Source organism: Hippopotamus amphibius, chromosome 8, assembly GCF_030028045.1.
Source record: "Hippopotamus amphibius kiboko isolate mHipAmp2 chromosome 8, mHipAmp2.hap2, whole genome shotgun sequence".
NCBI lineage: Eukaryota > Metazoa > Chordata > Mammalia > Artiodactyla > Hippopotamidae > Hippopotamus > Hippopotamus amphibius.
Window position 1 is genome coordinate 129,844,898 of NC_080193.1, and position 16,365 is coordinate 129,861,262.

At 36.5% G+C, this 16,365-nt stretch overlaps 1 protein-coding gene across 17 annotated transcripts in view; it reads left to right on the top strand.

Moving 5' to 3' along the window:
• Nucleotides 1-16,365, top strand: part of METTL8 (methyltransferase 8, tRNA N3-cytidine) — a 159,289-nt gene that overhangs the window by 14,868 nt on the left and 128,056 nt on the right. For 12 of the 17 annotated variants that reach the window (XM_057743918.1, XM_057743921.1, XM_057743932.1 and 9 more), the window contains exons 2-3: nt 12,614-12,672; nt 15,603-15,768. The exons of 1 other annotated variant lie outside the window; for it this stretch is intronic. In XM_057743918.1, coding sequence (XP_057599901.1) covers nt 15,757-15,768 — 12 coding nt within the window. In that variant the 5' untranslated portion in view covers nt 12,614-12,672; nt 15,603-15,756. Of the gene's footprint in view, nt 1-12,613; nt 12,673-15,602; nt 15,769-16,365 lie in introns of those variants that run through there. 4 more of the 17 variants (XM_057743924.1, XM_057743925.1, XM_057743922.1 and 1 more) reach the window with 2 other exon arrangements.

The following is a 16,365-nucleotide window of genomic DNA, read 5'->3' on the forward strand; positions in this document are numbered from 1 at the left end:
GACTAGATTCTTATATTTGCTTTTGCATTGTGTGTTATGATATGTTGTTCTGGTTGATATAAAGAAAATCTGATCCCACACAAATCTGTAAGTAGTTAGAAAGGGGAGGAGTACGTTAATAGTTTATTCAGACGAGTGTGAAGAATCTCCTTTGATACTACACTAAATCCCAGTAAGTGGTAATTTCTTAAAGGTTAATTGCAATATAATATTTGAAATCATATTCATGAATTTTTTATACTCGGTTACATTAAAATCCATTGGTCTGCCTTGCACTTGGAGTGGATCTTTTACCCATGCGTCATTTTGTGATATCATATGTTGGCCATCTGGAAGATATTGGTTCACTGAGTTGTGCATGTCTTCCAAATGTTGACACATTTCATTATACAATGTCAAAAACACTTTATTCTCATCAGAACAGTGTTTAAGTGTCAGTAAGCTGTTAAGCTCACAGTGGTGGACACAGGGTTTCCAAAATTCTAATTTTTGCTTGAAAGCTTAAATTTTATCAATGGCAACAAATGCAGTCAGTTATTTTCTTGACAGGTTTATTTTGTTTTTGAGAAAATGCCAAAGTAAAAGTGGTGTTCCATGAAAACAGTCTTTATTGCTTCATCAAAAATATGCTTAAGTGAAATAGGTTTTTTTCTTCAAATGCATGGTTGGTGAAGAAGGCATGACCTCCATTATAGTTTGGTGCCACTGCCTTGATTCAGACCAAGGTGCCAGCAGTTTTATCCACCATTGCCTGTGCATCATCAGTGCAAATGCCACCACAGTAGAAAAGGCAAATAACATGTTGATGGTATTATGAAAATAATCCTGACCTTTTGCCCACACCCTTAAAGTATCATGGGGCCTCTAGGGATCTGTGGACCACACTCCAAGACCCTCTGGTCTAAGATAATCATGGGAACTCGTTCTTTTACCAGAGACTGATTTAGGAATAGTTTGTGACCCAGTTCTGGCCAGTGAAATCTGAGAGCAAGTCTTTTGAGGAGCTTGTGAAAGTTTCCTTAAAACTAAAATGAGACATAAGAAAGAGACGGTCCCTTTCTTCCTCTGGATATTGCCATGTCAGTGCGATGCCTGGAACTGCTGCAGCTATTTTGTAATTGGCAAAGCACATCAGCCTTAGAATGAAGGTGACGCTGTTTAGAGCAAGATGAAGAAATGACATGAACCTGGGTCCTTGATGACATTATAGAACTGAAACCATACCTGGAACTTGCCCAGCCTCTGGACTTACAGTTATGAGAGATAATATTCTCTTATTTGAGCCAGTTTGAATGGTGTCTTCTGTTACTTCCAGTCAAAAGCATCCCCCAGAGGTATTTATTATTAGTGTGATGAACATTTTTAAGTGTTTAGTGGCCATTTGCATTTCTTTTGTGAAAGCTTATTGATGGTATTAGCACATTTTTTACCGAGATCATTTCTAATTATTTTCTAAACATTCCTTATATATTAATCATATTAACCACATTATAATATTTTGCATTTATTTCCATGAGTGTCTTTTTAGTACTCGTATATCATCCTGTACATTCTTGTAAGCAGTCTATGAGTCTTTTTCTTTTTTCTTTTATACTTTATGGCTTTGGTATCTTTTTTTTTTTTTTTAAAGAATAGTAGTTTATTTATTTATTTATTTATTGGCTGCATTGGGTCTTCGTTGCTGTGCGTTGGCTTTCTCTAGTTGTGGCAAGCAGGGGCTACTCTTTGTTGAAATGCGTGGGCTTCTCATTGCTGTGGCTTCTCTTGTTGTGGGCTCTAGGCTTATGGGCTTCAGTAGTTGTGGCACACAGGCTTAGGTGCTCTGTGGCATGTGGGATCTTCCCCGACCAGGGATTGAACCCATGTCCCCTGAATTGGCAGGTGGATTCTTAACCTCTGCGCCACTGTGGAAGTGCCAGTATCATATTTAAAACAGTCTTTTCTACCCCACTTTTTAGTAAGTATTTGCCCATATTTTTTATAGGCCTATTAAAAAGTATTTTTACATTAAAAACTTTAATTCATCTCAAATTTATTTTGGTGTTAAAGTAGGGATATAACTTTAATTTTGCTAAATAGGTAGCCCCTTTTCTTAATACACTTCTTTGAATAGGCCAGCCTTAACCTACTGATTTGAAATACTAACTTTATTACAGATGGAATTCTTATATATATTTTGACTAATTTCTGGACTTTCCATTCTGTTCTAGTTATATTCTGGCACTATAGACATGGCCAGGATGTACTTGCTTTATAGAGTATTATAATGTCTGGAACAGCAGGCACCACCCCCACCCTCCTTAATCCTACCCCACCACAATCAACAACACTCATTTCCCCTCCAGTATATTCCTGGTACTTCCTGCATGTTTATTCTTCCAGATGAACTTTAAAATTATTTGTTCAAGTTCCCCCAAAACATTTTTGGAACTTTGATTGGAATTACTTTAATTTTGATGAGAATTTACATTTTTTACAATACTGAATCTTCAGCTCCAGAAACTGTGTACTGTATTCCTATTTATTAAATTATCTTCTGTGCTCCTCTGTAGAGTTGTATAGTTCTTTATATCAGTCCTGTGCATTTCTGGCTAAATTTATCCCTAGGTATTTAATATAATTTTTTTGTTGCAATCGTAAGAATATATATATTTCCTGTATATTTTCTGTTTTTGTTATCAATATTGAAAAAAAAAACTTAAAAAAATCTAGCTCATATTTCCAGATAGTTTTGGATTCTCGCAACAGAATAAGCACAAAGGATACTATCATTTGTGGTAGTACAGTGTGTACTACATGGACTTGATTTATGAGGTATGACTAAGACCGTTTAAGGAAATAGAACACACCAGAAGCTATATCTCAATGAATATGATCCTTCCAAGCTGGTTATGTTGGGAATCTATACATTTATGGCAACAAGAACAACGTACTCTGAAAACAACAAAGGGTATATATCCTAAAGCAAAAAATTTGGCACCACTAAGGATATGAAAAAGAATCAATTAGCTTGCTATGAGGACATTATGTGAAAATAATGTTTTCAAAGATGCTTTACTGTTATTGGAATCAACAGTAATATCTTAAGGCAGTTTATTTGAAAGGACAACACTTATTTTGATGTAAAGTTGTAATTTTTAGTTAAACAACATAACTTTATAGACACATCTTGTGTTATCAGGTGGCAAAGAGATGGCTGACAGGTTTTATGTGTTTGCTGTTGTTGTTTTAAAAGAATCATTTAATCAGATTGTTTTTATATTAAATAAGATTCAGTTGCCCCAGGCATTATGGATTGGCAGTGTTTCAGCTGTTTGGGAGAATGGAATTTGCCAGTTTTCTAAGATCATTTAAAATAAACAAACAAATTTCCTTTCATCTACATTATGGATTTCAAAAGCATGTGTAGTCTAGCCTGGTATCTTAATCACAAATTAAAATGCTCCTGTAGAAAATGTGGTTCTGAGCTCTTAACAGCAGACTTACAAATGGTCTTAGAAATAAGACCTTGTATAGATTGAAGGTTACTAAGGTTTCTGTACATGTTGTGGTCCTTGGAAGATAAGACTATAATTAACATTCTCAATTACTCTTAAGTAACTTGTTGTGGCATTATTCATGGGCTATTTGTTTTAATCATTCTTAAATGTATTGATTTTTTAGTTTATATAATTTCTTGGAATAAGTTTATTACACGTTAAGTAAAGAATGCTTGTATTTTTTTTTCCTTTGGGCGAGGCCTCTAGCTCTAGGTCAGAATCGTATGTGTGATTTTTCAGGCCTGACTATGAGCAATTATAAGACTTTTCCTGCAAGGCTTCATTGGGAGAAGCTTGCCACCCACACACCAGTACTGGTATACACAACCAATGCACTGCAGTTTTCTGGAGGGATTACAGTCAAGCCTTCCCCCTCGCCCCACTTCTCCCCACTCTGTGTGGCCATGCTTTTTTTTTTTTTTTTTGTGGCCGTGCTTTTATGTATATCTGCATTCTGATAAAGTTAATTCACATGTAAGGACCCAAAAAGTGGATGTTGCCGCAGTGGCCTAGTCAAGGTCATATTTTTAAACCTTAGTCACCCTGCATTATGGGAAACATTTGTCAAGGAAACCTAGCATACTCCAATTGCAATCCTCCAACCTAATTTTTGGTAGTTCACCTTACCCTAGAAAACAGGACCTGCTAGCCTTATAGGGAAACCCCTGACCTCCTAGGCTATCATGCTTTGTTTCCACATTGCCTCTTCTAATGTACTGTAAAACTCTCTCTTGCCAGAATCCCTCTGGAAGAGTGTTCCACAGCTTGTGAGGCGCTGTACTCCCCCAATCCATGGATTATTTTCCCTTGAATAAAAGACATCAAGCTCATTACTAAATTGTTTTAGTTTTTTCATTTGACAATTCCTAGATCAAATACCTGCGTTCAGAGCACTCCTTACAGGGGGCCTCTGCGGAGACACTTTCTTCACTTTGGCTCAGTACCATTCCACTCTTAGCTCTTTCCCTCTTCCTAACCTACCCCCCCCCCACCCCCGCTACTGTCCCCAGGCCCACAAAAAGGCATTAGCCTCTTTTTCAGGGGTCCAGGGCAGTGAGACACTTTCCCCCATCTGTGTTGCATCCACTTGATCCTTGCCTGGTGTCATTCTACAGGGGAAAATGAAACAGTGGGGAGCTGGTGCCTCTTTTTGCCTCTTGCTTTCACTGTTGCAGTAAGTAAAAGGCTTGATTTTTACTTTCAGTTTGCCTTTTTGTCCTAATGGGCCACCTCAATACTTGATTGCTCAATAGTGGGAAGTGGGAATGGTGTTCCTAATTATTTGTTTTGTGATTTTTTTTTTTTTTCTTTTCAAGCTTTAAGGGATGTCCTTTAGAAATCTTTCTGGAATTCGCTGAATAATAATTTGACTTTACATTTGTGAAACACTGTGTCCTTTATAATGTTCTTTGTAAAAACTTTGTGACTTAGGAATTATCTCCATTTTACAAATGAGCCTTAGGCAAAGTAAGTGACTTTCCCAAAAATCATGATTAATGGGTTGGCTGGACCATGACTTAAACTTGAGGCTTATTCTGTTCTCAGTTCAGCACTTTCTGCCAGTTTACCCCTTCATTGGTAAATCAGTCTTTCACTTTCCTGGGCAGTTGGGGCTACTTTAGGGCTGTATAATAAGCATAGTAGAAAGCTTGATGCTGTGGTATTCATGAAGCTTTGTGGAAACTGTAAAGAGAGCCAGGCTAATGGTAACAACAGTAATATCAAGTAAGGTTTATTGAGCACTTGCCATGCACCAGCACTGTGCTACATTATGCTGGATAGATGCTAGATAGATCGTCTCCTATAACCTTCACATGTTTTGCAGTACTCGTATTAGTCACATTTTATTGAGGAAATTTAACAAAGTAAAGCATCATGTCAGAAGTTCTGTAGTAGTGAGTGGCAGAGCCAGGATTCCACTTAATCCAGACTCTTTGCCTCTTCACCTGAAATTGCTTTCCAGGGAGAGTTGAGGTGATTCTGCTCTACTTGGGGTATTTCTCCTGTTGAGGAGGAGTGGGAGGAGAATTCTCTGGGACAGAATCTTCTAATACTGTATGTCTCAATGTTGAAAAATATATAAACCTCCATTTAAAGGGAAAAAATTCTCAGACCCCGGAGCTGATATTTTACTATATTATTAACACAAATCTGGGTATAAACTCCTCACACATAGAGCTCTTATTCAACTATAAAATCAAGCACAAATACAACCACAAAGCCAGTAAAATTAAAATTAACAACATTATAATGTGACTGCTGATGTTTTACCAAAACTAAATTGCAGCTCTCATTGTAAACAAGGTACTGACCACCGCTACACAGGTTCCTTTGACTTCATCCCATCTGTACTGTGTGTGCTATGTGCCTTCTCAATTCCCTCACCACTTTTCTCAATTCAAAATACTGCAGAATCTTTTTACAGTGTGTTGTATACTCAGAGGCATCATTTCTATCTTATATCTGTACTGCTTGTTGCAACAAGATCATAAATGCATATAAAGGCACTGAAATCAAGCAGTAGTTATACATTTGCTCCTATTGATTTTATTTTTAGATTATCATAATAAATACACAATTTAAAAAGTTGTCGTAGGATGTTAGAGGTGTCCATTGGGGGATTGTTCCTGAAGAGCAAAGGATGAAAACCTATTATAATGACCTGCTAAAGATTAAAATGAGATAGTGGATGGGAGTCCATATTTCAGCTTTTTGTCCATGCTAAAAAGTTTCTTTCTCCTAGGTGTTCATGGCCTTGTGATTCTCCCACACTGTCAGAGCCTTTGATTCAAATAAGATTTCCTTCTCCTTGTTATAGTGTTAGTGTTTTTGTTACTAGGTAGCATGGGTTAAACTCAGAAGGCCTAATTACTAACCAGTACCTTCCTGTCTGTCTTTCCTTCCCTTTGTTTCTGTTAAACCCAGACTTCAACCACATCAAGTCCATCAACCTTCCCCCACCCCCAATCTCTCCTTCTCTCTCCTCTTTATGTTTAAATTTCTGGTCATTTGGGGCCTTTATGGTCATCAGTTATATTCTCCCTCAGTTCCACATCCTAAATCACCACTACTTTCTGTACTGCCAGCCTAGACAGGCCTAATCTAGATAAAACCAAATATTTTCTCTCAGGCTGCCTGGTGGTAGAGGAAATCACATAACTGCTGTATTATTTAAGTTACTTTTGGTTGGAGGTAACAGAAAACTCAGACTGGCTTAAACAATTAAGGGAATATATTGGCTTAATAACTGAAAAAGCCAGATGTGGGACTGGCTTCAAATGAAACTTTAACTAATTAACAGTGGGACCTAACTTTATTTTCCCAGTTTTCCTTCAGAGTTGGCTTCATCCTAAACATGTACCATGCCATCATCCTTAGGCCAGATAGCTTCAAGATAGCTTTTGTCATGGACTGAATTGTGTCCCTTCTCCCCAAATTCATATGTTGAAGCCCCAAGCCCCCCATGTGACTGTATTTGGAAACAGGGCCTTTATGCAGGAAATAAAAGTTAAGTGAGGTCATAAGGGGGGAGCCCTAACCCAATAGAACTGTGTCCTTATAGGAAGAGAAAGAGATACCAGAGATCTCTCTCTCCACAAGCATACAAGCTGGAAAGCCACGTGAGGACATAACAAGAAAGCAGTTAGAAGGGCCTCACCAGAAACCAACCCTGGTGCCACCTTGATCTTGGACTTCTAGCTTCCAGAATTGTGAGAAAAAAATTTTCTATTGTTTAAGCCACCTAGTCTATGGTATTTTGTTAAGACTGCCTGGGCTAATACAGCTTTCAACAGCTCCAGGGTTTCATGCTTCCTCTTTCATGTGTAACAGGTATGAGAAATCATCTTTGTCCTAAAATCTCTAGCACTAGACCTAAGAGATGTACTCTGCTGACCAGATTTAGTTTTATGCTCACCTCTGAACCAGTCACGATGCCCACAATGCCCATGTAAAGAATATATGCTATCAACCTGACTTACCATTGTTGGTGTTAACCTTGATCACCTGACTGAGGTGTTTGTCAAGTTTCTCCACTGCAGAGTTACTCCCCCACATCCCATACTGTACTCTTTAGAAGGAAGTAATTATCCGTAGCCCACATTTAAGGAACGAGGAGTTATGTTCCACCTCCTTGAGGGTGGAGTGTCTCCATAAGTTATTTGGAAGTCTTCTGCATGGGAGATTTGTCTCTTCTCCCCCATTCATTCATTCATTTATTTATTCAATCAACCATTTGTATCAGTATAAACACATGGATATTTATTTTATATTTTGGATTATAAGCCAAAATTATTTTGTTGCTCAAAGTATCAGTATTTCAGCTTTGGCCATTGGGAGCACTTTCAGTTGGCCTATGTGTCCCTTTGACATGTCCTTATCATTGTGGGTTGTGTTTTTGTTTTTGTTTGAGCAGTTCTTTACTTTCTGGCCATTTTATATATTCCCTGTCCTAATCCTATCATCAGCTATTTTTCCAAGGAGCCCTGATTCCTTTTGTTAGAAAATAGTATTAGGAAACCAAGATCTGGGTCCCTGGTGTGCTTGTTGCTACAGTGGTATGTTTGCCTCTCAGCTAGCAGAATAAGGAAGTATATGTGTATATGCTAACCCATATATATACACACATCTACAAATAGGTCTGTATGTAATGTCTATATTTATATTAGGCTAAATATTAGTTCATACTGATGACTCCAATTCTAATTCATCACCATATGAATTATTCTAGCCTTCTCCGCTCAGTTTTCTGTAACCTTCCATTCCTGGTGAGAAACCTGGTTCCTACCATCTGTTTATTAATTGTTCAGTTCTAGTATATTTGTACAGTGGCTTCAGAATTGTTAACCCATTATCTATTAAAGTACAGTACTCATTACAATTCTTATTGCCCTTAGTCTTATAGACTACTCATTTCCAAAATTATTTAGCATCTTACTTCAAATTACTTTTGATTCCCTGAATATACCATATGTTTTCACACTTGTTTGTCTTTATTTGTGCTAGTTCCTCTGTCTCAGGTGCCCTGGCTTTTACCCTTATCTCCTGGGAATATTGCCAGTCACTCTTCTAGACCCAGCACAGATGTTGCCTCCACCAGGAAGCTTTCCCTAGCCACAACCAAGAGACTTAATCACTCATTCCTCTGTACTCTAATAGCACTTTATGCCCACCTCTATTACACATGTATCAGGGCTCTGTTTGCATCTCATTCTTCTTCACTTGATGGTAAGGTTCTTGAGGGCAGGAACCAAATAGATTTGTCCCTGGATTCCTAGGACTCAACAGTAGTGGATGTCAGGTTAGAATTCTGTTGGGTGAAAATTACAGGAAACCTAATAGTGGCTAAAATATATAAGGATTTATTTTTCTCATCTAGCAGGAACCAGAGGAAAGTGATAACTATCATTGGTTTACCTGGTCAATGATACCATCAAGAACCAGGGCCTTTCTTTCCTCTGTACACAGCATCACTTTCCTTTGTTCAGGAAGGAGGCAGAAGGAGGGTGCCAGCCAGCTATTCTCCAACCCCTTTCTCTTCTGTATGGAAGCAAAGATTTTTGCCCTTTGACAGACTTCTGTCGTCTATAACATGGTCACACGGCTCCTCCAACTGCAAGAGATGAGATGGTAAATTTTTAGGAAGGCTTATCTTTTTAATAAGAACAAGATGTTGGATTTAAGCTCCAGGTAATCACAAGACCACAGGGAAATCAGGGATCTGTTTCCTATTGGATAAAAGGCCTGAGGGTAGACAGAAGACCAGGCCAAGAAGACTCTTCAAGACAAGAGGAGAAAAGGGTGAGCCCAGTGGGAGCAACAAGTGCACCTAATGAGGAATCTAGTATACTCTGTCCACCCACTCTATAATCCTAGCATTCTGTATTGCTTCCTGGAAACTTTCAACATGTCTGTTTTCATATAGAAATTGTATCATTCTTGTGAATTCCAGAGAATTTTCCATTCTCTGGTGCCTTTTCTGACTGTGTCATGCCTCTTGTGATGTGACAGTAAAAATTTTACCTGATAGGCCATGGTGCAGTTTGCCTTGATTTTTTCAAGTTATAACTAATTGTAGATCTTTAAAATAGAATTTACACAGTGGTATAATCTCTGCTTACCTAAATCCCACATTCTTTTGAAATTATGGAAATACATTCATTTGGACACTTTTATTCACTAATGTTATATTTCAGACTTTTTATATATAATATTCATTTATGACGAGTTCTTTATAATATTCCATTTTGTGCCAGAACAGCCTTATTGATACATTAGTCCAAATCTGACTGGGTAAATCCTGCATACAGGTACAAGCATCTCCTGCCATCTAGTGTACCTAGGTTAGAGACATTTGCAGTGAATTAGAAAGCAGAAATCTCATTAAGTGTAGAACTCCATTAACTTCATCCATGTGAGTTTTTTACAAAAACTTGTAAGGACTGGTAACACATAAAGTATGCATGTAACTTAGTACCTTTTCTCAGCCCACCAAATCTGATTACCAGTTCTAGAAGTTACTATAGTGCACACAAATGTGAAATGCCAGGAGGAGTTAAATAGATTTCATTCTGGTCCAGCATGTTTTTGGAGACAACTTCCAGAGCAATTAGAATAATACACCCTTCAGATATTTAGGATTAAGGCAGCTTTGAGATGGGTTTACATGAAATCCCTCATATAACATGTGAGTCACATTAACCTCTTCGTGTGTGAATGCATGGTGACACCTCTAAGTGGTTGTGGAGAGCAAACACAGCATGAGATTCCCATTTTGAATCTGCAGAGTGACTGACGTCATAGTGTGATCAAAGTGTGCTGCAAATACTTACTGTAATAATTGTTGTTGTTCTGTTCTTGCTAATAACCTTATTTATACTCTGAAATTATAATCATCCATAGGAAGATTAAAACAAGATGTATGAGTTGCCTGAGCTCTTTGCCTCACAGATGGTCACCCTTGGAGTTCTCTGAAGTTGCCAGGGTTAATTGAAGCTTCAGTTTTCACCGTGGTGTAGTTGATAATTAAGTGTTTCTTACCTGTCCGCTTTCGCTATCCAGAACAGTACAACAATAGCACTTTAATTTGCTCTCATTAATGGTAGCCTCTCAGGTAATGTTAGTGCAGCTTTATCTAGATGATGTTTGTTCCTCTGAATGAAACCTTTGTACTAGCTTCCCAGCTAGGAAGAAAAGCTAAACAGTTACAGAGGTAAAAACATGAATGTCTCACTAATTCATTCATTTAAAGGCTGCTCAGAACCCAGGAAACATCGAAAGGAAGTTAAATTTTAAACAAAGGGCAGGCATTTAGTGTATGATTAATGGCAGTTTCTTTCCCTGAGATTTCAGTGAGCTGAGACAACTGGGAATCATTCTTAGGGAGGCAGCTCAGAGCCAGTGAAATGCTCCAAGGATAATCATTACAGATTCACACAAACAGCAGTACTATTTGCTCTAGTTCTTTGGTGCTCTTCCAATAGTATTGAGATGTGAGAAAGCAATCTTGGGCTCAAGCTTAAATAGCAAGGGAAGTAAGTCCTTCTTTGCCTCTACTCCTCAGCTGTAATAAAAATAGAAGACCAGTGAAAAGAACTGGGTGTTAAAATGTTATGTTATGTTATTTGGGTGATGCAAGAGCACTTTGCCTGTATCTTGAGATTCGAGTACTGAAAAGAGAATGACTGTGTTGTTCTACATCAGGGTACTGGTGTCTCCCAGTGGCATTGCTTGCTATTTGATTAAGGCCCAAGAGAAAAAACAGAATTGAGAAAGATGAAGGGACAGAAGAAATTCTAGGCTTCCTTAAATCGAGTACAACAAGTTTGCAACCCTAGTAAAGACAGGAGAATCAGTACTGTGATCCTTTTGGTATGTGTGGTGTATAAAACTAGGACATAAATTGTATGTATATGCATGACAAAGATTTTTTTTTTTTCTTAAAAAAAGGTAGAGCATAGGCTCTCCCATTCAACTGCTTGGGTTCAAATTGAAGCCCCGTTAGGTATTGGTTGGGTAACTTTAAGCTTGTTACTTTACTTCATTCTGTGTGAGGTTTTCCTCTGTAATATGGGTATAAAACCAGGACCCCTAGATAGGGAAATATAGGTTAAATAAGATAATACATGTAAAGTGTTTAGAACAGGGCCTCAAACATGGTAAATACTTAACTTTTTAAAATTAATATTTATATGAAAGATAAATTGGGATTTGTGATTTACTTCCTTAAAGATTTTTTCAAATTGCAAAGTATAGTATGGAGTATCTTTTTACTAAAATTATCTTTTTTATTTAAAAAGTACTTCAAACAATTACTGTATACAAAAATAACATTTGCAACACTTTTTCATGTTTGTAACATGAAACATCCTATATGCATCTTGGCTATTCCAGAAGAATATGATATCGTTTGTTGGTATGGTGGGTTGTGAGTCATTGTGAAAAGGGCTCCATTTTAGTGGAAAGCAAAGCATTTAACCACAATCTGGAGATAAGACAGAGATGTCTTTCCTACAAGTCATCCTTCTACACCAAGGGTGCTGCTTTTGCTGCAAGCATAATGTGGTGTTAATGGTGAGCTCAGAAAACTTGTAAGTATTTAAACCACCTTCTCCTTGGCTTGTCATACGACATATATGGGAACCCCAAGTCATTTTATGCATTCTGAAATGGGTACACACTTACCTATATCTAAGAGGTGGCAGGAAGTCTGTCAGCAGAAAACTTGTAAGTATTTAAACCACCTTCTCCTTGGCTTGTCATACGACATATATGGGAACCCCAAGTCATTTTATGCATTCTGAAATGGGTACACACTTACCTATATCTAAGAGCTGGCAGGAAGTCTGTCAGCTCTTCATGGCGTACGAATGTGGTTAGAGCATAATAAATGCTATTGATAATGAAATTCTGTCACTCTGATACCCATATGAGCTTCAGTTCCTTTCTGGATCTGTTCCTTAGTGATTGCTTCAGCCAATTGGCTATTCATGACTGAGGCTTAGTGTTGAGATCTCAGAGAGCCATGGCCCTAGAGCCATCTCCTTCTTCACTCTGTTTCATTTTGATCTTGACAGGACTTGAGAGGAAGAACCACCATAGGATGGTGAGCTGAAAGTGAGAATCTATAGGCAAAGTAAGTAAAAGAAATACCATTTAATTACATGGACTAGAATTTGATATGGCAGAATTAATTCGAGCTAAGTTAAGTGAAAGGTCAAGACCTTTCAGGTGCTTCCAACAGTAAATAAAAACTCAAACACCTAAGGAGTGTTTGTGGAGATACTTGTTGCCTTTGTATTTTCTCAGCTCTAGACTGTTTTAACTCAAACTAAATATAATTGGTGTGCCTAGCAATTAAAGCACACCAAGACATGCCTAGAAAACTCTTACCAAGCTTCCCCTTTTTGGATATCTGCAAGTTTTATTCCTGACAAACACTTGATAACTTGGAACTATAATGAGAAGCGCTATGTCTGTGGGAAAACTGCATTGTAACAATGTGGCCAATATTCAAACCTTTTTTCATGCAAGTGTACTACTTTTCCACATTATGCTGGCCTCATAAAACAAATTAAGAAGTGTTCTTTTTTGAAAGAGTGTGTAAGATTGGTGTTATTTCTTCCTTAAACGTTTGAAATTCATTAGTGAAGCCATCAGGGCCTCCAGTTTTCTTTGCAGGAAGGTTTTCTTTTTTTTTTTATTGTAGTAAAATATATATAAAATTTACCATTTTAACCATTTTTAGGTGTGCAGTTCAGTGACATTAAATTTATTCACATTGTTGTGCAAATATCACAACTAACCATCTCCAGAACTTTTCATCTTCCCCAACTGAAGCTCTATACCCATTAAACACTTAACTCCCCTTTTTTACCTCTCCCCAGCCGCTGACAACACCATTCTACTTTCTGTCTCTGTGAACTTTTTTGATCACTCTTGGAACTTCATATAAAAGGAATGACGTAAATCTGTCTTTTTTGCAGCTAGTTTATTTCACTTGGCATAATACCTTCAAGGCTTATCCATGTTGTAGCATTTTCCAAAATCCCCTTCATTATAAAGTCTGAATAATATTCTATTTTATGTGTATATCACATTTTGTTTACCCATTCATTTTTGATGGACGTTTGGATTGTTTCCACCTTTTGTATATTGTGAATAATGCTGCTATAAACATGGTGTGCAAATATATCTTTGAGCCCCTGCTTTCACTGCGTTTGGGTATATATCCAGAAGTGAAATTGCTGGATTGTATGCTAATTCCATGCTTAATAATCTGAGGAATCGCCATACTATTTTTCACAGCAGCTGTATCATTTTACATTCCCACCAGCAATGCATAAAGACTCCAATTTCTTCATTGCCTTACCAACACTTATTTTCTGCTTTTTAAAAAAATTATACCCATCCTAATGGATGTGAGGTTTGTTTGCTTTTAAATATAAATTTAATTTACTTAATAAATTTAGGGCTATTTAGATTTTTTTCTGCTGTTTTAGTAAGTTATTATTGGTAAACTGTATTTTTCAAGGCATTTATCCCATCTAATAAATGAAATAAAATTGTTCATAATATCTCCCTATTAGTGTTTTCGAGGTCTGTAGAGTCTATGGTGATGTCTCCTCTTTCATTCCTATTATTAGAAATTTGTAAAAAAAAAAAAAAAAAAAATTTGTATTTTCTAAAACACAAATGTTTGGTATCAGTCTTGCCAGAGGTTTATCAATTTTATTAATATTTTCAAATAACCAGCCTTTGACCTTGTTCTTCCCTATTTTGTACATTTTCTGTTTCATTGATTTCTGCTTTTATTTTTTATTATTTCCTTCTTTCTACTTACTTTACATCAAATTTACTATTTTTCTAGCTTCTTGAGATTGAAGCTGGGATCATTGATTTGAGATCTTTCTTCCTTTCTAATTGAAGCATTTAAAACTATAAATTTTTCTCTCAACATTGCTTTAGCTACATCCCATAAAATTTGATATTTTAAAATTTGATTATTATCCAGTTCAACATACTTTCTAATTTACCTTAAGATTTACTAACTCATGTAAATCTTAGACCTGTAGGTTATTTAGAAGTACATAGCTTAATTTCAGAATATTTGGGAATTTTTCTAGATATCTTGTTATTTTATGTTTGCATAAAAAAACAAGAATCAACAATGTGCTCTTTCTTTTTTAAACGTAAACACAGAAATATGTTTTTTAAAGCTATATACAATACTGCATAAGACAGCTGGTGGGGTTATGTTAATGTTAAACAAAGTAGACCTTAAGAAAATGACTATTACTACAAATAAGAAGGGATATTTATTAATGAGTCAATTCATCAAAAATATTAACATTTAATATTGCTGTTGTGGTCAGGAAACATACTCTGTATGATTTTAATACTTTGGAATTTATTAAGACTTGTCTTATAGCCTAGCATATATGGTCAGCCTTGGCAAATATTCCATGTTCACTTGAAAAGAATGTGTATTCTGCTGTTATTAGGTATATTGCTCTTTCTATAAATGTCATTCAGGTCAAGTTGATAATGTTCAAATCTTCTGTGTCCTTTTTGATTTTTTGATAGTTTGTTTCTGAGTGTGGTTCTGTTTATTACTGAGAGAGAGGTATTAAAATCTCCAATATTGCTGTGAATTTATTAATTTTTCTTTTTAAAAAATTCTATTTTTGCTTCCTGTATTTTAAAGCTCTGTTGTTAGGTACATGCACATTTAGGATTTTTATGTCTTGATGAATTAGCTCATCATTATTAACTGTAATAGTCTTTTTTAAAGTCTACTTTATTATTATACCTCCACCAGTTTTTTTCATTCAGTGTTTGCATGGTATCTCTTTTTTAATTGTAATCTATTTATATCCTTAAAGTGCTTCTCTTATAGACAATACAGGTTTGCCCCGCTTTTTGAAAATTTGCTTTGCCTACGTCACTTTGATGAAAGACCTACATTGATACTTGTTTTCGCTAAATGAAAGAAATCTAAAGAAGATTTTCACTTTTACGAAAAAAGGTGAAAAGCAAAAATAGCTTTCAGTGTTTGTTTTGCAGCTAGCTGTTATAGAGGCAGTGCAAACCCTGAGCATCAAGAGTGGCACCTCCAAGCTCCTCCTCTGGGAACTACATTCAGCATCTCAGCATCAAGCCGCCATAGCTTTGAGCATCTGTTCTTTATCTTGATTTATGTTGTGCATCTATTAGCAAGATGTGTCCTAAGGTAAATGCTTTTTTGCTTTACGCCATTTTGGCTTACAAAAGGTTTCACAGGAGCGCTCCTTTGGATAGTGGGGGAAACCTGTATATGGTTGAGTCTTGCTTTTTCATACAAACTAACAATCTGTGTCTTTTAGCTGGAGTCCATTTACACTTAATGTAATTACTAATATGGTTGGGTTTAAATATGCCATCTTGGTGTTTGTTTTCTAGTTGTCCCATCTGATCTTTAGTTCCTCCTTCTTCCTTTCCTGCCTTCTTTTGGGTGAATGGCATATTTTTAGCTATGCTTCTTTGTGTTATTTCAAATGAAAATACTACTTATCCATACAGTTTCATTATGTGAATAATATCTTAGTTAAACTTGTATTCAAATTAGGATATGCCAAAAGAGAGTTAATAGAGGGTATATAAAGAAAGTGGGACTATCTGGTGGCAGAAACCAACTTTCTCTGTCAGAATTCTTTTGGGAGCTGACTCTGCCCTTCTCTTTTTTCCCATTGCAAAATGGAACCATGACCTAGTAAACATTAAGCTAACATAACATAAAGTCATAACATACAGTCATAACATATCGTCATAACTATATGTTATAACTAAA